Here is a 22,021-nt window from a genome sequence, read left to right as displayed (position 1 = left end):
ACTCATTTCTTCGTCCAATTTTTTTTTTTTTTAAACTATTATCTTGTATTAGTGTTTTCCCTAGCAATTTGACATGGCATGGTAGACAAAATTTTTGGGGCATTTTCAGGGTAGTTTTGTCTTCATTAAAGACAAAACATTAATTGAAATAAAAATAAATGTAATTAATTTGCTTGCTTTAATAAATGAATGGCAAAATCTATAATAGGGATATTTGATTAATTAATAATACATTTTCTGAGGGTTTCATAAAGACAATTTTAGAATTAATTATTGAAAAGGCTGCTAAAACAAGCTAGGGAAAACATGATTTATATTAGATGTAAATTAACTACATAAAGCCTAATGAAAATAAAATCTTTAATAATGCATTCCACCATGTTTTGAGGTGATTGTACAACCTAATCATGTTAATTGTTATAACTGTGACCACTATCCATTTGTGATAATTTAAGGTGGCAAGTCAGACTGGACAATGGGTCTGACCATAGTTTGTGGCAATAAGAAAAACAATTCTTGTTTTGTGCATTATCATAATTATGTTTTAAATGACAAAATTTAATCCTGTCAAAATTTATTTAAAGTTTGTTCAGATTCAGAGTACTTTTTTGTGTCTATACTATTATGAGCAAAGTAAATTCATTTTACATTAATGCTTTGTGTTAATCAAAGAAGATGATAAATAGTGCCCGTGTTAATATTGAATTTGATCTGGAAATTTATTACGTTATTTATTGTGTATTGGACATAATAGAAGTGTGAACATAGCAATAAAATAATCCTCCATACTGAATATTGTTTTTGTTTTATTTTTTAAATTACCCAAACTGGGAAAGGAAAGGAATGCTCATCTTGAAGACATCTCGATATATTTCTAGCTCAAGCCAGTGCACCACAACTGGTAAATCAAAGGCTGTGGTATGTGCTATCCTGTCAGCAGGTTTCCTCCCTCAATATCTGTGGTCCTTAACCATATAACCGTAAAGAAAATGTGTTGAGTGTGCTACTCTTTTTGGATTAGCAGCAAGGGATCTTTTATATGCATCATCCCAGACAGGGTAGTACATACTACGGCCTTTGATATACCAGTTGTGGTGCACTGGCTGGGGCGAGAAATAGCCCAATGGGCCCACTGACTGGGATCGATCCCAGACCGACCATGCATCGAGCAAACGCTTTAACACTGGGCTACATTCTGCCCCCTTTGAAAGAAAGTTTGTTTAGTTCGTTCAATGACATCACTAAAGCACACTGATTTATTAATAGACTAATGGGTCTCAAATATATGGTAATGACTCTTGAGAGAGTAAACCCGCTACATTTTTCCATTAGTAGCAAGGGATCTTTTATATGCACCATCTCACAGACAGGATAGCACTTACCACGGCCTTTGCTATACCAGTCGTCATGCACTGGCTGGAACGAAAAATAGCACAATGGACTTGGATCGATCCTAGACCGACCGTTTATCAAGCAAGCACTTTACCACTGGGCTACATCCCGCCCCTGCCTTCAAAAGAAAACTCGACAATGTAAACGTTAACATAATAAATTGTTTATACATTTTTGGAAATGAAGGTAATCACTTTCACTTTCAGAGAATCACATTTTTTTAATGTACAAAGCATACTTATCTTTATGTTTACAAGCAGCCGTAAAAGCCAGAGAAGTGGAAAATCCCAAATAGTCCAAAGGATAAAGTAAATGTAACTTAAAATATTTTTCAACATGAAAATTGTAAAATGAATCTAGGACCCTTATATGTAGTACACCAGCAGCTGTCCGAATGGGAACATTAAGAATTGGCAATTTTAATCTTTAACAAAATAACAAATTCCAACAGTCCACGACACTACTAGTCACAAGAAATTAAGGGCCAGTATCGAAGTTTACCTTACTTTAAAAAAAAAAAAAAAAAAAAAGATCAGGTGTGGTGATAGGTAATAAAAAAAAGAGACTTTAATTACACGTACATTAGTCTTTTACTCACAGCTTGTTTGGTTGCCCGTAGAAAGCATATGGCAAATGCATAAAACAATACAAGATTGTTTGACTTTTTAAACAAAATTAAAAATTCTGACCAAGTAGGGCACCTGTCTAAAAACTGCATGGTGCACATGAAACTCCTTTTATTATAACACTTTTCATGTTTGATTAGGGTTAAGAGGGTATAAACTTCTTTGCCATCTGGCACCAAAACATAAACCGATCATTCTGGACTATGGTCGAGTCCTGTAATGTCTGAATGATAGCATATTCATGACACAAGTAGCAAGATGCCTGCAAGCGAATAAGCTATGCCTCTAACGCAGTGTCCATGTGGCCCTTAACTTCTTGTGACTAGCATAATACTAGTGTTGAATTAATATTATCAAAAACAGTTCACAAGTTACACAGTACAGTATGCTTGCCACCACATACCACCTGCACCATCTGAAAACAAAAGGTAAATACGTAGCACTCTGCTTCAAGTTGACTTCACTATACAAGCTCTTGCACAAGGGATCAACAAAACTGTCATTTATTTTTAAAAATAGTCCATGAATTAGTCTGTATTATTAAATGACATTCTTGTCTCTATGGATGCATCTGTTTGGAATCTTGCATGAATTGGAAACTGAATGGTTTCATCTGTACTGTCGTAATTGAATTCTTGACGTCCATTTACATGGATGAAATTATTAGATTCTGAAATAAACAGGAATCCGTGTGAATACAATTTATAGTATGAAGAAAAGGTGTTCGACTTTATTTATTGAAATAGATAACCTAGGTCAGTATTAATGTGAATAAATATAATTTAATTATACATAATGGAATAAGCATATCTTTAGTTAGTACTTTTAGCATCATCCACAGGCAACGTAATTTCCAAATGAAAACTATTATACCAGTTCTAATTTCTGAAAGGTTTTTTTTATAACCACTTCTGGAATTAGGTTTTTGGTGGTTTTATATCACAAATTATAAAATGGGCTAAACAAACCAAATTTAAATGATTATGACAATAAATATAAACGGTTAGTAATGAGGCACTTTGGTTTCAGGTAACGTGGAATACCAAGATTTAGTTTTGCATAACTTTTGAAAAACTTGCCACAGGTTGTTTGACAAATGAATCAAATTCTGAGATGTTTCCCACCTTCAACATAAACTAAAACCGTCAACTTTCTTGATCAGAGTACTGTAGTATACTTTATTTTCGCGGGATCAAATTTTCGCGATTTAATGAAAATGGGTCAATTCGCGAACATTTATTTTCGCGAATCTCCCAACCCCCATCATTAAAAAAACGAAGTACAGATGTCAATAATTTTGTTTTGCCGGTTGTTACGCTAGTCTGTAGAACTAATCCTAATGTACACACGAGTGCTATACACATAAAACGATAGTTTTCCTGCTTTAACCAATCAAATTTTGCACTTACTTTTTCACAATCTGTACCACATCCTCGTCTGCTAAAATATGTTCCTTTCCCACTTTCTGAGGCTGATGTCGGGCTGAAGACCCCCATACCAAGGCACTAAAAAATGGAAGTACAACAAATATAAAATTAAAATATTTAGCATTCTAAAATTTAACAACTTTCAAAACAACCATTGAAAACTGTTTGTTATGGAACTCATTGTTATGGAACAAACAAAAGAAACAAGGATTCGGAGTACTGCTAAAGCAATAGATGTCCCCTAATTTCTAATGGCCTAAGTCCAAGGGTCATAACTCTGTGAAAAATGGGTCAATTGTCTGTAACATAACATGATAAAGCTACACACAAAATTCCTGCTCAATATCTTGAAAAAAGTACGGAAAAGAAAAGCAAAAATGCGTAAATCACCATGAAAGTCCAACAGCACATGATAAAGCTATAAACAAAATTCCAGATTAGTATCTTGAGGCATTGACAAAAACATTTAACAAATGTTCATATCGCCTAAGTTCAAGGGTCATAACTCTGTAAAAAAAATGGGTAAATTGCTATGAAAGTCACAAACGATCTGTAACAGAACATAATAAAGCTACACACAAAATTCAAGCTCAATATCTTGAAGTATTGCGGTGGAAAAAAGTCTGGAAAAAAAAGTGCAAGGTCGATAATTGTCAAAAATGGGTAAATCGCCATGAAAGTCTAACTTGATCTGCAACAGCACATGATAAAGCTATAAACAAAATTCCAGATCAGTATTCTGAGGCATTGCCAAAACAATTTCTGGAAAAACAAATGTTCATATCGCCTAAGTTCAAGGGTCATAACTTTGTCAAAAATGGGTAAATCGTCATGAAAGTCAAACTTGATCTGTAACAGAACATGATAAAGCTATAAACAAAACACTATATACATAATTTTAATATTTCAGGGCTTTGTGAAAAAATCATTCTGAACACTATATGTGGAACACACAAATGGACAGACAGATAGTAGAAGGACAGACAGACAGAAGGATGGAGATGAAACCTATAGTCCCCTCCCATTGAACTGTTAGGAGACTAATAACCAGTTAATGACATTGAATATCAGCTTTATCCTGTTCAGGCCGAATGAGAAATTCTACTCAGCAAGCTTTGCGGAACTTCCTATTCTTACCTTCACAGGATAAAGCCGACATCCTACATCATTAACTAGTTATTCTCTATATAATCAATTAATAAACAATCTGCGAGTTCTTATTATCAACATGCAACTCAGGAATAATAACCAGCACTATCTACTATACCACAGAACATACTATTTAAATTCCTTCAGAATGCTTCTGTGTAGTTTGTTGCAGAAATCTTCCACCGAACTTCTTCCTTGTTTTAAAACGACAGGAGCCGAGTAGTCAGGAAGCTGACCTTTCGGTTTTGTGTAACTGCAATTAAAAGCTTCTTATGATACATGTATTGCAATCATTTGCCTAGCCTGACATATATGATATACTGATAAAAAACAATACATTTGGATTATTTCCATAAGGGAGTTAAAAAATACAGTAAAGTACACTTCTAACGAACATGCTTAGAACAAACTACTGCATAGAACGAACTGATCGTAAAGTCCAGTTTTATCTCCCTGTACATTAATAACTAACTTGTGCAAATGTGTACAACCAACTAGTGCCGGTTCGTTACAAGAGTACTTTACTGTAATAATAATAATACTGTTTTAACAGCACAATATTTACATTTTCATCAACCACGGAGGTCGACATTTATCAAATAATATTCTCCTAAGCTAGTGGTACAAATTTCATAACTCATGATCACATTCACACTGATGGCTATTAATTATGTATCCGTATGATGATTGCTATACAAAAACAGCATTTGATACATAATGACTACTATTCAATTCACTTGTTCTTATAGTCCTGCTGTTACCAGTGATTCCATTGAAAGATATATTTTATTGCTTTACAAAACGGATTAGGCACATTTTTCAACTTACAAGGACCTCTTCATATTTATGTTATGAATAAATGTCATCATCTTTTTTTTCTTGTAAATATTAAATGTTAATGGAAACTGTTAAGACCATTACAATGGCTTACACTCTGACTAGTTCTAGATATTCCCATAATTTTTCAAGCAAATCATCAAAGTTCCACTTATGATGTGCAGAGATTGGGACACAGTGAGGTACTTTGTATAAAATATCCAGCTCCTGCAAAATATAAAAAATAGCAAATATTTAAATTATTATTTCTAAAAGGAAACTCACAAAGAAATTATAGCTTTTATAAAAAAAAACCCACCCCAAAACCCCCAAAACAACCCCTAAATTGAAAGTATAAATTAACAAGCATTAAATCATACTTCAATTTCAATATTTACACACTGACATCACAATCACTCTACTCAAATAGTAAACTGGAAACTAAACATGTTTCACTAATGTTAACTATACACCATATCAGCTACTAAACTGATCACAGAAAATTTGAACTTGTTTCCATTATAAAATTTTACATTACTTTGAAATTTAAGTATTTTATTTACCTATAAAACTAAGTTCAATTGTCAATTGTTTATCGCAATAAAATTTGTTTACAACATTATACAAAACTATAATCATATTTAATATCTGTACCTCTATAGATATCTGGTCAATTTTGTTTAGGAGGTAAATGCAAGGAATATAAACTCGGTTGCCCTCGACAACATCAATAAGATCTTCGGTGGTGGCATCGATTCTCAGCGTAATATCAGCATTATGAATCTTGTACTCATTCAATATTGTTTTCACAAGGTCATTGTCCAATTCTGACTGAGCAACCTATAAAGAAAAGGTTTAAAACAAATGTTCAAGATCACATTTAATTAAATAGAATGTTTTGTTAAGTTTGAAAAATATTAATTAATAAAACTAAAATAAATATGCTTTAAATTTAAGTATTATTAAAATACAACAGGAATCCTGTAAATGTTTCATTCAATTAAAGCCGCACACCCTAGTTACATCCAGCGAAAATAAATTATAATTTGGTTAATCTACAAACCTGTAACACACTTAGATCACGTTTTTATCAAATGGAGTGAAAAAGCAGGTTTTATATTGATAAATACCATGGGAATCCCCACGTTTTGTATTGAGATACTTACTTGTCTGAACTTTATTGTTACTGAAAATGTTCACGAACTGTGAAGAAAAATCTCACAAATGAACAACAAATCGGATGTTGATTGCGCGAACCGTGCACGAGAAAACAAACCGAACCAAAATGATAATGGTCACGTAGTATACCAACATCTGTGACATTGAAATGGAAATATCCCCTCTAAAAATAGATTAGACCTTGTCTGCTCAACGGTTTTTTCTCAGACGCACGTGAGTTTTTCAGAAATATGAAAAATGCACTTTGTGGTATTACAAACACCAGGATTACCAGGATTACCAAAAAACACTTCAGGTGAATGGAAATGTATATTCTAAATAATAAACGGTAAGTAAAGTGCAATTTTATTTGTGAAAAAATGGGTTTAATAGCGAAAAACAACGCCGTAATGGTTAACAATTAGCCGTAACTAGGGTGTGTCCCTTTAAATTGGATACTCCCTACTTATAATTTGTTGATGATACACCCTCCACTCGTTTGTGTGGACATAATAAATAGACAGTCGCACATCTCTCACGAAAATCGGAGATATAATTAATGCACCAATAAAGTAAATAAAAGACATGACATTTGTAATTTTCCGGGGTTTTTTTTGGCTGTGGACTATATTAGATCTTTTTTTTCACAGCATGATTTTTGCTGTAGAAATTTTCTTAATTGCAGGGTTTGATTATAAGGCTCCATCTTAAGTGGCCATGTTGGATAGAAAAAGTACACCCAAAGTGGTGGAAATTTCGACCCAGGACGAGGCTTGCAGAGGCCCAGGGTTGACATTTTCACCACCGAGGGTGTACTTTTTCAATCCCACATTACTGCATATGATGGGAGTCTTTTTTTCTCATTCATTCGATAAATAAACAATTATTTTAAACAAACCGACAAAGATGGTTGAAAAAGTAACTTTTTCATTTACTATTTTATCATAAATAAACTACACTATCGTGTTTGTTTCATGTGTTAAATAAAATTTAACATTACAAATTAACAAGATAGCTTTTACAATGATGGCTTTAATAACAATATATCAATCGAAAACTGTGTCTAATGACCTCACATCACCATCTCGCATTAATACGATGTCATATATTACAATGACGCCATGTTAAACGTAAGCGTGTGATATCCCATATGAGATAGCAATTTTTTTCATAGTTTTCTTTCATGGGCTAGCTCTGTCCTATATAGATGTTGCATCACATGTATAATTACAGTCATCTTCCAACTTACTGTAAAGGTAAGATTGAGGCCTCCTTTGTCCTTTTTCTTAAACAGAATATTTGGTGGCTGTTTGTTGAGCCGGATTCCAAATCCTTCAAGTTCTTTTTCTAGCAACTTTTTGTGTTGAAGGGGCTTCAGTACATCAAGAATAATAAAAATAAGACCACATGTTCGTGCCACTGAAAAACAAAACAGACAATATCTAAAATCAATACAACAGAATGGAAGCGTCAGGGAAAGGGGTTGGGGAGTACTATAGTAATAATGAAAATATGCATCTGGTGGTTGAAGGGGTTTTTGATATATCAATTGCAAGGCACATGATGGAATGGGGTAGTGGAAGGGGGCTGTGAAGATTTTTTTTTAAACCATATTGATACAAGACATGACTGCATCATTTCCCACAGTGCTGTGCACTCAAAATATACTGGAAAGGAATACTTAACGACAAAGAATATTTAAAACTACAGCTACAGTATTTGGTGTATAACATACTAAGTCGATGTATTGACACTAGGTCAAAGGCGAGAAAAACCTCTTACCACTACATGTACATAGGCTATTCTTACTGAAAAACTAGCACGCGATCTTTTATTTGCACTTTCCCCAAGACAAGACATTACAAATCATAACCAGGGCTAGCTCTGGGACCACAGAAAATTTCGCCAAATTATCAACCAAACTTAAAACAGCAGAAACCTGGTTATTTTCTAAAAAATATTTTTTTTTTTATTAAATTATTTCGCCAAATTAAAATAAAATACGCCAATTGTTTTTGAAATTCTCATTTGGCGAATTTGGCAAGTTACAGAGCTAGCTTTGATAACTTTTGATGTACCAGTCAGGGGGCACTGGTTTGAATTGGAGGAAATGAACTCTTTCAAGGCGACCGATCATACGACCTACCACTGAGCTATATCCCACCCTTGGTACTCATCATTTACCAGATTGATTACCAAATGCATCATCGAGGCTGAACACAAAATCCAGGATACTAATCAGAGAATACTCAACGAGCTACGAGGCAATACTGTTTACCCTGCACGAGTGAATTGATGTTGTCTTTCCCGAGCCTTTGGACAACTTCAGTTCACGAGTGCAAGATAAACGGTATTGTCGAGTAGCGAGTTGAGTATTCTATTTATTACCCATTTTCAATATTTATGATAGATTTTCTAATTATACCATTGTTGAAAATAAGTATACAAGTTGAGAACAAGAGGCAGCGTTGCGTCGTAGCTGTGACGTACATATCGATGATAACTTAAGTTAGTTGTTGACATGACTTCCACTATGGAAACTATTCTTACACACAATGAACCGCCTACAGTGAAGCACTGTTTATGTCATCAAAACGTATCTAGGGGAAGAAATGGGGGTTTTTTCTTCTCTAGAGAAAGATCACTTTTCTTTCCCCACTTCTCTCTGCCCATATGGTTAATAATATGAAAGGCAGCACCTATAGTAAGCACAGCCAGCTAACAAAAGACACCACTGGTTTGAGTGACCTACCTGCAATAACCTGTTTTCCTCTGCCCTTGCCATCTTTGGCTCCTTCTATGATACCAGGAAGATCAAGAAGCTGGAAGTAGACATTGAAAATGAACTACCATGTACGTTTAGTTTAATCTAAATTAGGACTATGGCCTAAAACCCTCACAAACATTAACAGCAACAAAGACTTTCAATAATGATGACATAATTAAACATAAAACGTATATCCTAAGTCTTGATTATTTTTGCAGGGCTTGAACTTAATGATGGCACTGATGGCAACTGTCATGGTAGATATGAATTGCCATATAGGTTAGGGACTTTAACGATGGCACCTTTTTAACAATTTTCAAGAAATAGTTACTTATATATACAGTGAAACCTGTCTAAACTGTATCATGAAAGACCTAATATTCAGAGGGTCCAGTTTTAGAATTTAGAAAATTCAGGACCATGAAACATGGCCAGTTTTGACAGGATTCCAGTTTGTTCAGTGTCTGGTTTAGACAGGTTTCACTGTATATACAAATTGGCCAAGATGAAATTCTTTCCAATGTGAACTCCGATTCTGCAGTCTTTGATACGCAAGTCACAGTGTTCCAGGGGGGTCACCAGACAAATTTAACTTTGCTTTATTCTGTTACTGACAAAGGTAGCTGTGACTAGTGGTTATTACAATATAAAGACTGACCTGTATTTTGGCTCCCTTGTATCTGATGACACCAGGAACAGTTGTCAGTGTTGTGAACTCATATGCGGCCACTTCCGAGTAAACACCAGCCAAATTGCTCAACAATGTAGACTTGCCCACAGATGGAAATCCTTAACGAATACAAAACCAAATAAACATATGTCAACATTGGAACACTGGCAAGGAATAAAAACAAAGAAGGAAAAAAAATCATTTAAATTTAGGGGGCGTCCTTTTAAAAACTCTGTATCGGAAGCAGTGAACATTTTATTCAGTATCATGTCGCGATTCGCTACTCAAGTTTCAGAGATCGCTACACAATTTAAAACAATAAACACTTTTAAATTAGTAGTTGCTAAACAATTTTCAACTGAATAGATATATTGCTAATCAAGATTTTGAAAACAAGATATTCCCTGAGAAGTATCAAATGTTTGATGTTCAATAGCTAATGATTAATCAACTTTAAAAAGATACACACCAACAAAACCAATCCTAGCATCTCCTGTTTTGGCGACATCAAAACCTTCTCCAGCACCACCACCTCCACCCTTCGGCTCAATCAGTTCTCTACGTAACTTGGCCAGACGGGCTTTTAACATACCCAGATGGCCAGATGTGGCCTTGTTTTTCTGGGTACGGGCCATCTGCAATGAAATAACATTAAATAATGGTGAAGCATTTATCATAAATGTAATTTCCATCAAGATTCTAATAACACATTCTGTAAAACAAATTAATAAATTGCCAACTAAAAAAATTTCAGTTTATATGTAATAATATAAAGGAAAAATTATACCTTTTTTTTATGCGTAGTTGTAGTGAAAAATATCAGAAGATAACATCACCTATGTTTTCATTTCCAATGAATTTTAATTTCAATTTTATAAAAATTATTGAAAATCCTGTAATTAATATCTCTTTTTGGCTAAAATGAAAAAGGACCAAGAGTTAACTATTTGAACAGTGACGTAACTTGTATGATTTAACCAGTGTTCGAGATTAAAAAATTGGGGCAGTATCCCAGTTGGATACCAACATTTCAAAATCTGGAATCCCACCTGAGAATTTAGTATCCCACTTAAATGAAATTCATAAATAACATCATAACAAACTTGGACGGCACTGTTCTCATTAAGCTGCAATCGACATCGTGGAATTCATGAAATTCACAATCAAACCGAATCGGCAATTTTTTTTACTGCATCTATTTTTTAGTAATACTGACATAAATTAATTTTTAGCAGTAATCTACAAGTGTTTCTGACATTACTAATAATAAATCTACCTGTATCAATTTACTGCAGATGTGGAATCAATATCCTATATAAAATTTGAAGGGGGGAAACATCGAACAAAAACAATAGCGACTTAGCAGTTCTTAGTCTATTGCTACGTCGCTATTTCTCCAGTGTAGCATTAGAATGGGTACGAGTTGGGGGAGATATTGTTACAACATAGCATTGGACTGGGTACGAGCTTGAAAATACTGTTACTTAACTTCACCAGTAAATGACGACTTTCATTGTTTCAGCGAAAAATAAAAACGCAGGATTAATAAAACAAAAAACAACATTATATGGTATCCCGGTGGGATACTGGGTTCTTGAAGTCTGGTATCCAAAATTAGATTCTGGTATCCCCGGGATATCGGGATACCGTTAATCTCGTACACTGTTTAACCCATCTGTTGTATAGTATATATACTAAAGACATCAAAATTATGTCACATACCAGGTGTCCTGTTTTCAGAGAAAGTTTGGAACAGTTTGCTTAAAGACACTTGTAAAAGGTTATAAATTGCAGCACGTACGTAAAAACAAAAGTAAGAATAACACTTTTTACATGTACAAGGGGTGCAGAAAGTACTCATCCAGTCGCCAAATACAAGTAAAAATTCTGACTGACGAGTTTAAAAACGCAACTACCAGTTTGTATATTTTGTGTAATCAAGAACATTGGGACCGTTGTACTACTTCTAGATCAAATTTAACGTAACACTGACTTGACATAGATTTCAGAGCCATTCATAACTGGTAGTGGTAGGTCAAATAACGTGTTACAAAATGTTGAAGGAGGGAGACTGATTGTGTAACTGTTGAATTAAAAATGCTATGTGAATGTCAATGCCCCAACCAACACTATCAAGTGAACTAATTGTAGGCCTACATTTAACAAGTTATTTAAAAAATTAAAAAATAATATGAGGGATCTAATTCAGTCAGTAGTGCAAACCTGAAATTATTGGGTTGTAGTTCTAACTGAACCACTTCCTCAGAACCAGTCGGGTGTTCCCATCCCAACTATCCTAATCATATTTGTTGTACAAAATAATGAAATTTAAGACAAGTTGATTCCTACACATCTTTAGCTGCATGTTCATCAAACCATCGAACACTGAAAAGGTATCTATAATTGTGTGTATCAAATTATCTGAATAGTACACATTGTAATTAAAAAATCTATTTGTCTGCATTAGTGTATTTTTTAATAACTCCATTCCTGAAATGGAAAAGAAGTCAAGACTACACTAATGAACCAAATAACACAAAATTAGAAGAAAACATTGTTGGTTTATTAGTTAATTTTTGCAATATATGTCTCTATATTTATATTGTTTTTCAAAAGACTAGGACTGAACTTGTCTTAAAATTCAGTAAATCTGATTCCCTATTTTTCTGCCGTTCAAGGGCTAGACGTACATTTGGCAGGTTATGATTGTTCTCTCAGCCGGAGATAATTCTATATAGCGAAAATACGGAATTGCTGCCTAGTAGGTACGCATTCCTGCTCTAATACAACAATAACCCCATGTATGACACTAAATACCATTACATTGATAATTTTCAAGTTTGTCAATAACAAATATTTCATATTAAAGTGCTTTTCCAGACCATACACTAAAATTTCAAATTCCACAATTAAATGCTTTCTTAATTCATTGCAATAATATTTTACACTGATATCAGGGTTTCCGCGCCTGGAATAGTTCATCACAATTAACCTCGCATGCACCTTGTGCTTGCACGCGAGGTTAATCTTGATGAACTAATTTTTTAATTAATTGTCTGTTCATTGACAGCGAATGATGGAAACTTTCCCAAACTATTTTGACTGTTCTCGAAAAGGTCATTCGGTTTCACGTGTTGAGTGGAAAAAAAAGGTCTAGCATGTGTGAGCCGCAAACGGTTGGCTGAAATTTAGCCAATGGGATCTGGTTAAAATGGAACCACTACTAAAAACGAACCATTTTCATTGGCGAAAACGGAACCGATTTGGTATGGTTAAAACAGTAGCCTACCTTTTAAATATATTTTTATTATTGCATATAATAAACAGGAACCATTCATAACTACCCACCCTAGCTGCACTCTCATGTGCAGGTCTACACCAAAATACAATTATTTACCCTAACCCAGACCGGTTACATTTTTGTAATTATTTTTTGTAATTTATTTATTTATTGGAGGGGGAGGGTGCAGACATATAAAAATAACTTGTTTCCATTTTAGACATAGATTTTGGTTCCGTTACAGTCAACACTAGGTTCCGTTTTGTCTAATGTGTACATTTGGAGCCGTTTTGACACGGTTTCGTTCCAATGCGCAGAATGTTATCAGCGCATGAGGATTTCTTGACCCAGTTGCACATGATGGACTTCTTTTCACTTTCTATTTTTGTTCAAGAGAATGTGTGCTTTCAACAAAAGACATAGTTTTTCTCAGTCTTTTTTTAACACTTAAAACCCCAAAGTGTGAGACTGATATGGACTGTATGGTGCCCAAAAAAAAATATATTTATTTATTTTGGGTACGTAATTTTACCCTAGAATTATATTTGGGTACGTAATTTTACCCTTTTACCCTGCTGGCTGCAACACTGATTGGCTTTTTTTTATATTATTATTTTGTGTTGCCCAAATTAAAGAGCATGAAACACCATTTATATTTATCTCATTTGCATAATCTAAATGTTTCTGAAACAGACTATAACAGGAAGTGTTTGTTGTTTAGAACTTACAAAAAGTCGGATTCATTATTTGTTTGCTATTTCTGTAAAGATCAGCGACAGAAGTGGTTGTTTTAATGTTTGCTGCGCAGACTTATGTGCCATCATGCAGGCCAGTAAATACTGGGGGGTCCCACTAAAAATGCACTCATTAGGCCCCTACTTGAGTTTAAAAAACATTAAAATTAAAATAACTTTTAATAGTAACACGTTTATTGTTCCATTGTACTGTGGTGGTGAAATAAATATTTTCAAAGAAAGATTTTAACTTAAAAATATAACACAAATGCTTAGGTGCGCAGACTTAGGTGCCACCAGTGTACTAGTAATAGTATTAGGGGTGCTGTCAGGTTTCTTCCTGCAATCACAGTAGTGTGTGTATTAAGTACTATCGACATCCCAAACTGCGTTCACCTAACGACAAAAACACGAATACGATATTTACGGAAATATTATTCTAAATTTCCAGCTACGATACCTGAAACAAAATAGATTGCAATCAATTAACTTTTAAAAAATCAACAATGTGGATATAAAACAAATTCATTCTAATAAACAAAAGTGAAACACCCTCTGGTAAACAGGAAAGAGTGCGACATTTCTAACTGCGTTCAGGCGCATGCGTTTGCAAAAAGTATCATAACACGCATGTGCGGCTTGTCATTTTTAATTTTTAAGGCCACTATATGAAAAAATATATGTTTCTTAAATATTCACAGTTTACAAACACTTTGTTTAATAATTTTTTAAAAGGAAAAATTCAATTTGTCAAACGTTCTGGTCTGGTCCGCGTTTTACCAACACATCGCTAAAACTTGATGTCGATACTGATAGGCATTGTGTTTATAATAATTATATACCAGTGAATAGTTTGTAAAATATCATTTTTTTAAATGAACTGATTCATAATTAACACAATTTATACACTCAAAATTATTTACAATTATTATGAATGGATCAGTGTTCTCACGGCTCCATTTAAGCGGGGCGCCCCGCCCCGCTATTCCATTTTGCCGCCCTCCTTTCGCGTTCCCCGCCCTCGTTTATTTTTGAGCGCCCCTCTTTATTTTCCAGCACCTATCTCCGCTATTTCCAAATGCACTTTTTTTCCACACAAAAAACAACGATCAGTCTGCACACTGAACATCAAAGGAAACAAGCCGCGTTGTGTACGAAAAAGCAATTGACGAAACATTTACGACAGTTACCGTAACGTAATTTAACAGTATTTTTAACAGCCTCTATTTTGTCCAATATCTGTATCCATTTGTATGTTTGATAGACACAATAAAAGTTATATTTTATGTAAGCAATGAAAACATTTTATTTTTTACGGATTCGGCAATCTCCGATTGAAAAAAAAAAAAACTCTTATTTGGCGCCAAATTTGTCACGTGATCAGAACGGTCATTCTGTCTTTTGTTTCCACTAACTATCGTTTGATATTTTGTCCTCTGTTGCAGATATAATTGGTTGAAACTGATGATTTTTACTTTCTGTTATTCTGTTTATTAAGCAGATCTTTATAAAATATTGTAAACTTTTGATTTTGAGGGGATATGAACCCTTATAAAAACAACGAAAGTGGTAGTGTTTATCATTAAAATCATTTATCTTGAGTGCCAAATAATATATACACCGCCTTTACAAAAACGAAACTACTTTCAGCTGGCGATATTTTATCACAGCGATCGATTCATTCGATGAAGATGGAAATAACAAAAATGTATCTGACATTAGGAGATCACTTTACAAACATCTTTATTTTTTTTCGTGTATCTTGGAATCTTTATTAAAAATAATAATATTAAAACTTTGATCGGTCCAGCAAAACTGGAACTGCCCGTGAATGTCAGACCGATATCATCTTCGGTTCAGTTAAAAGACGAGTTTTTTTATAAACCCCTTTGCACTTTTTTGTAGGCAAAATAAGGAGTATCTCTTTTCTCAAAGTCTACCAACACACAACAATATGATAACTAAACTATTCCCACCCCCCCTTTTTTTTTCTTCTTTTTTTTGCTCTACGTTTATTGTTTTTTTGTTTTTGTTTTTTTTAAGGGTGTAGTGCCGACCAGCCGCCCTCCTTTAATTTTCACCCAGCGAGAACACTGTGGATTATGAATACTATTCACTATATAGCGGCACAAAAATGTAGTATACCTTTTGCAGATCGAATGTAATAACTAAAAACAAATTCTAACAACAGGGGTCTTAAAAATCGTAAAAATTAAATGCTTTGGCCTTGTTGATCTGGCACGTGTGAGGTCATGTGACATGCAGCGAATGTTAATTCATCTTTCTCCATTTTAAGTCAATTTCTCCGAGTCATATGGACCCGATATCGGTAATTTTAAGGAATAAACAAAAACGACTTAGTAAAATTAATGGTTCTAGAAGTTTGTAAAGTTTTGCATTTAGATATATACTTTTCTGAACTTTATTGTTTATGAAAATGTTCCTGAACTGTGAAGAAAAACCTCATAAATGAACGACATGCCGATGACAACAAATCGGATGTTGATTGCCAAACTGTTCATGAGAAAACAAAATGAACGGAATTTGAAGCATAACGCAGTTAGGGACGTTGACGATATTTGTGGTTAAACTTAATATGTCAACTATTTATTATCAGCTAACTTGAAAATTATCAAGGTAATGGCAGAGTTCGACAAATCCGCTAGCCCGATGCCCGTGGCTAGTGGTTTTAAAGTTCGGGCTAGTGAGAAACGCAAAACCACTAGCCATGCGGGCTAGTGGTTTCCACCCACCTCCTTATCGCTCGATCGTGTTTTTGTGGGGGGGTTTTCTTTTTCTCTCGGCTGAAATTTCGTTTAATAAATTTGATTGTGACGTTTGTCGTCAAATAATATCAACAACGCAATCAGTATATAATAATAATCCACTTGAACTAGGTCTACAAACTGCAGTAACATGCTATCTCTACATCGCTACAGATACAGCATGAATTGTTTACTTTTCCCTTTCAAGTTTCTGACAGGAAATAAGTCTAATGATATGCATGTTTTAATTGGTTGGACACGTCACGTGGTAGTTAATCTCGCACATATGTTTTAGGCTAAGAACTTGGAAATCACCAATCGCGACGACAGGTTAATCCCAATCAAGTAAACCCCAGTCATGCTTTGAATTTCAGTGTTTGTTTTATTTACCTATTGTTTTCTAATTTAACACTTCACTGACATGTGGGTTGTCGGCAATCAGGTAAACACTTTACTTTAATGGTAACTACACGTGCAATGACTCTGCTTGGCCTATTACGTGTAGCGGTCTGGATAATGCATCACAGCTGCCAATACAAGTTGATACCTTTTTTGTTCATCAATTAACAGCGGATTAGTTGTTGCCGTTATATTCTTTTGATATCGGTCTGACGGGATAATGCCCTGTATTTGAGCAACTGGCATCACCGTTCCTGGTGACATAAATAGTAGGGCCCTAAATGTATAACCCACTACCGAATACACTGAACCATCTACATGTATTACTGTGTATCATATTGTCGTACCCTCATTTAAATTTAATTATTTTGATAGTGGGTTTAGATATCAACCATGAGTTTGCTCAATTATTTTTCCCCGGGGGCAAAAGCAAAACGGAACAATGATGATGGATCACACTTGACAAAAACCCCAAACGTACAACACGACAAAAAACTGAAAGTTACAACATGGTTTAAGTGTTTGTTTTATTTTACTGTTATACTCGTAAATGTGTAATACAAAAATTATATACAAATCCAGTTATAATTGATCAGGAATTTGGGCTAGTGCTTTATCTTGGTGGGCTAGTGGTTTTCACAAACCCACTAGCCCTGTGCCTAGCCCGAGTACCTTTTGCTTTGATTCAAGATTCTGCCACTAAATGGTTAAGCATAATGTAAACTTGTGTCTGCTAACCTATTTTGTTTATAAATTATATTTTTAGAATTTATAGGGCTATATGTGTGTTTAATGTTGACAATTTTTCAAAGTTTCTAAAGACCAAAGGATCATGAAGTACTGTTTAAATTCACCCACATTCAGCTACACTTCGTGACACTCCAATGCCATAATTACAAAGCTTGGCGACCTATTTCGAGTCGTAGATCACGTGATCGCCGACTGGGCTATTCCGCCTAGTAGACAGAATGGCTGAGTGGGCGATCATGTGACGCAACGTCACGATATAGGTCAACGAACTTAGAATTCTGCTGTCCGGAGTTTGCCGAAGCTTAGCTGAATGTGGGTGCTGTCGGATTTCTTTCTGTAGTATGTGTATTAGTGATTAATATGGGGGTTTTTTATCAGTTAACTCGAAAATGATCGATGTAAAAGTATTTGACGTCAAACATAGGATTGGTGTGGTATTAGACTTTAGAGCGGGAATCTTTGCCAACTTTTTGGTTGTCAGGAATTGCCAAAAAAATACATAGCTTGGTCTCTGACTGTAATGAGAGTATATTTATGTCCAAATGTCCGTCTAGCTCTCTTACAGTGAGGGTACTCGGGCTACCCTGTGCCAGGCTGTGGCTAGTGTAGTAGTGACTTTTCAAAATATTTGTCATACTCTGGTAATGGTATTTTAACGTCAAACGTACATGTAGGGTCTTTGCCTACCCTAGGCAACAATTCTGTGTTTTTACTATAGAGTAATCTCTGGAGGAGAGAGCAATCATAACCGTCCAAATGTTCGTCTCAACCACCCAGCACCGGTCAACGGCAGTACCGAGTACTCGGGCTCCCCTATTTCCGTACTGATCTCACCCCAAACGTTTATGGTCTCCTTATAAGATCTTCTAATTTAATGTTCTACTTACTTCTGATTCAATTTCAGCTATTCTTTGAAGAATTGTACTCATGATTATTTTATAGGCTTAAAACTTTAAAATTGTTAAATACTGTTGACACTCGTCGTTCCCACGTGAAATGATGGCCAACTTGAGGGTTCATTGATTTACTTCAAACCACTGAAAACAATCACAAACTACCACAAAACGAAGTAAAAACTCTAACGCTACTCAACTTTCGGTAGGGATATAAAGCCGATATTTGAAAACAAAAAATAATAATAATAATTCAAGTAAAGCAACTGCATTTATTGTGTTTGATGAACGACATATTTCATCGTACATTACTATGTAACTATGGTGATGTGTGGAACATCAAACCGCATAGTTCAATTAATCAGATCTTGCACACATTTAAGATGCAGGAAATATTTTATTTAACGACGCACTTAACACATTTTATTTACGGTTATATGGCGTCAGACATATGGTTAAGGACCATACATATATTGAGATAGGAAACCTGCTTTCGCGACTTCATGGGCTACTATTTTCGATCAGCAGCCAGGGATTTTTTATATGCACCATCCCATAGACAGGATAACACATACCACGGCCTTTGATGTACCAGTTGTGGTGCACTGGTTGGAGCGAGATATAGCCCAATCATGGCCAATGGGCATACTAGTATTTAAGATATGCACAAAATCGTTAGTGAATGATGAGTAGTGTATTAATAATTATACATAATAGCAGCATGTATAACAACATGGCGCCGAACAGTGGAAATAGAGATGAAGGAGACAGGACACAGTTGGGTTACCATCGAGAGATTGGCAAGGGATAGACCGGCGTGGAGGAACCTTGTCCCTGCCCTAAATACCATTAGGCGTGACAGGAAAATGATATATATATCACGGCCTTTATATATATATATATATATATAATTTTCCTGTTACGCCTAATGTTTGTGTTTTTATTTGTTTACACTTGACTTAATTTGACTTGACGTGACTATTTAAAATTATTATTTAAGCTATCAGTGTACAGCTGATTCTAAAGGCTAGATCCCACTTGGTTCGTAAATTTTATTTCCCATGTACAGTCAGTTTTAACGGCTCGGTGTAAGCTAATATTTTACAGACTTCTTTCTCACTAGTTACTGACATTTATTAGGGCTTAAGTTACTATATAGATCCGGTGGTGTGTATCAAGGACATCAGGCTTAAACCTGGACTGGATTTGCAGGAAATCAAGTTCTGTCAGTCTTCGTGGTAAGGATTCCTTAGCATCAAATTCTTCGGCTATACCCCATACACGCACAGCCCTAAATTAATCTTCGTCAAAAAGACATGCTTGCGTATTAGTACATGTACATATGAAAATATTCAAAGACCTAGGCCTACACACATCCATTCATGCATCCATTTATATATGCACGCATCCATCTTTGATGACGACAACGACGACGTTGATGATAATAATGAGTTTATTTTAATTTTGTTTGTTATCACTCTTTTGTTCGGTATAAAAAACGACGATGATGATAATGAGTTTAAAGTTTTAAAAGTCACTGTTTTGTTCCTGTATAAATAAACTTCAAACAGCAGGAAAATATGTTTTTGTTAAGGATCTCGGTAAAGCTCGATTTTCACAAGAAAAATAAATAGCCCCAATATATTTGCTCTTGCATTTTCTACAACCTGCTGCTGAAATGGCAATTTTGGGCTTAAGACTGAACTGGAGTCCAAATATATATTTTTTGGTTTTGGCTGCCCGCTCTGTTTGAGACTAATTCATTTCATATTTAGACCTGACGCAAGCAATTAAAAAAAAAAAATAATAATAATAATAATAATAATAAATAAATAAATTTAGTTATTATGGATTATTTTTTGGGTACACATCCATGTGCGGGGAATCTCCGATAATGTGCCCAAGACAGTCGTACTTGAACTTTTAGTGGATGTAAGTACGGGTCAAATGGTTGATTGATTGCCCTTGGGTTGCAACGACTTTATCAGTACCTCAGGTATCTGATTAATGATTTTAAAAGAATAATCCACTGTAATAAAAAAAAAACCATGTTTATAATGAATTTGCATGTTTGTAGTAGTTTGCACAGTTCTGGCAGACCTTGATCCGGAAGTACAATTTTGACCCGGAAATATATAGCAATTAGACCTTAGATATATTTTGGATTTAATTTAGAAGTATGCATCAAATATGTTTATTTTTAGTAATAAATTGCAACAAATGTTGAATTAGTTGACACTAGATTCAATCTTTGCTTAATGCAGTATGTTATTTGTGGAAATTTTAATTTTCTCAAATTGTATTGATCTGCGCATGCGCTAATCCGGGCTTGCTGAAACATCTAAATGTTGTTCAAAACTGGGAATTATTCGTTCTGTCATGTTTAAAATGTATATTTAATCATTCTTTAGCTTTACAAGTGTTCATTTTGTGTATAATATTCCCAATATTTCATTACTTCAGTTGTTTATTTAGTAATCCAAAGTAACTTGTGGCAAACCTTTTTGAAACGACTGGTTGAGGTAAGGACTGTCAGTTGGACGTCAGGAAGACTGACCATCCATGTTTACGTTTTCACTTTAGAACATTTTCTTTTTCAATAGTGTGGCTAATTTGTTTATTTCTACATTTAATATGTCTATATTATGTAATCAGTGAATTGTATTTGCAAAGTATGCCCATTTGTTTCATTAGTCATTTTAGACCAAGCCTATAACAGTCACAGTGGGGCCATCTTTGATTTTTTTTAAATTTTGCAAACACATGCTTTTTATTTTTCAATTTTTTTTGTCTTTAGTTTTATTTAGCTTTTCTGTGTGATACTGACATTTCAGGATAAAGTTGTACCTTTTGCTTTGATTCAAGATTCTGCCACTAAATGGTTAAGCATAATGTAAACTTGTGTCTGCTAACCTATTTTGTTTATAAATTATATTTTTAGAATTTATAGGGCTATATGTGTGTTTAATGTTGACAGTTTTTCAAAGTTTCTAAAGACCAAAGGATCATGAAGTACTGTTTAAATTCATATGGTTTCTTAGCCGAGTACTCTGACTGTAAGAAAGCTAGACGGACATTTGGACATAAATACGCTCTCATTACAGTCAGAGACCAAGCTATGTATTTTTTTTGGCAATTCCCGACAACCAAAAAGTTGGCAAAGATTTCCGCTCTAATACCACAACAATCTTATGT

The 22,021-nt window shown here is 34.6% G+C and overlaps 2 protein-coding genes across 3 annotated transcripts in view; one reads left to right on the top strand and one right to left on the bottom strand.

Moving 5' to 3' along the window:
* Window positions 1–1,539: 1,539 nt before the first annotated feature.
* Window positions 1,540–18,958, bottom strand: LOC121390085 (GTP-binding protein 128up). The gene is made up of 10 exons (XM_041521802.1): window positions 18,821–18,958; window positions 10,475–10,640; window positions 9,994–10,124; window positions 9,321–9,390; window positions 7,818–7,987; window positions 6,065–6,250; window positions 5,526–5,638; window positions 4,725–4,847; window positions 3,428–3,523; window positions 1,540–2,688 (listed from the first exon to the last, which is right to left on the bottom strand). Exons 1-10 carry the CDS (start codon window positions 18,860–18,862, stop codon window positions 2,682–2,684), a joined length of 1,104 nt encoding a protein of 367 aa, XP_041377736.1. The 5' UTR covers window positions 18,863–18,958; the 3' UTR covers window positions 1,540–2,681.
* A 2,182-nt stretch (window positions 18,959–21,140) lies between these two features.
* The window catches only part of LOC121368006 (eukaryotic translation initiation factor 4E transporter-like), a 52,548-nt gene continuing 51,667 nt past the window's right edge, over window positions 21,141–22,021 (top strand). For both annotated transcript variants that reach the window (XM_041492506.1, XM_041492505.1), the window contains exon 1: window positions 21,141–21,348. The gene's annotated coding sequence lies outside the window, so the exon portion shown is untranslated. The remainder of the gene's footprint in view (window positions 21,349–22,021) is intronic.

The sequence above is a fragment of the Gigantopelta aegis genome, chromosome 3 (assembly GCF_016097555.1).
Source record: "Gigantopelta aegis isolate Gae_Host chromosome 3, Gae_host_genome, whole genome shotgun sequence".
In the NCBI taxonomy this organism is placed as follows: domain Eukaryota; kingdom Metazoa; phylum Mollusca; class Gastropoda; order Neomphalida; family Peltospiridae; genus Gigantopelta; species Gigantopelta aegis.
The sequence above is the reverse complement of the archived record's forward strand: the minus strand, read 5'-3'. Positions and strand labels throughout refer to the sequence as shown.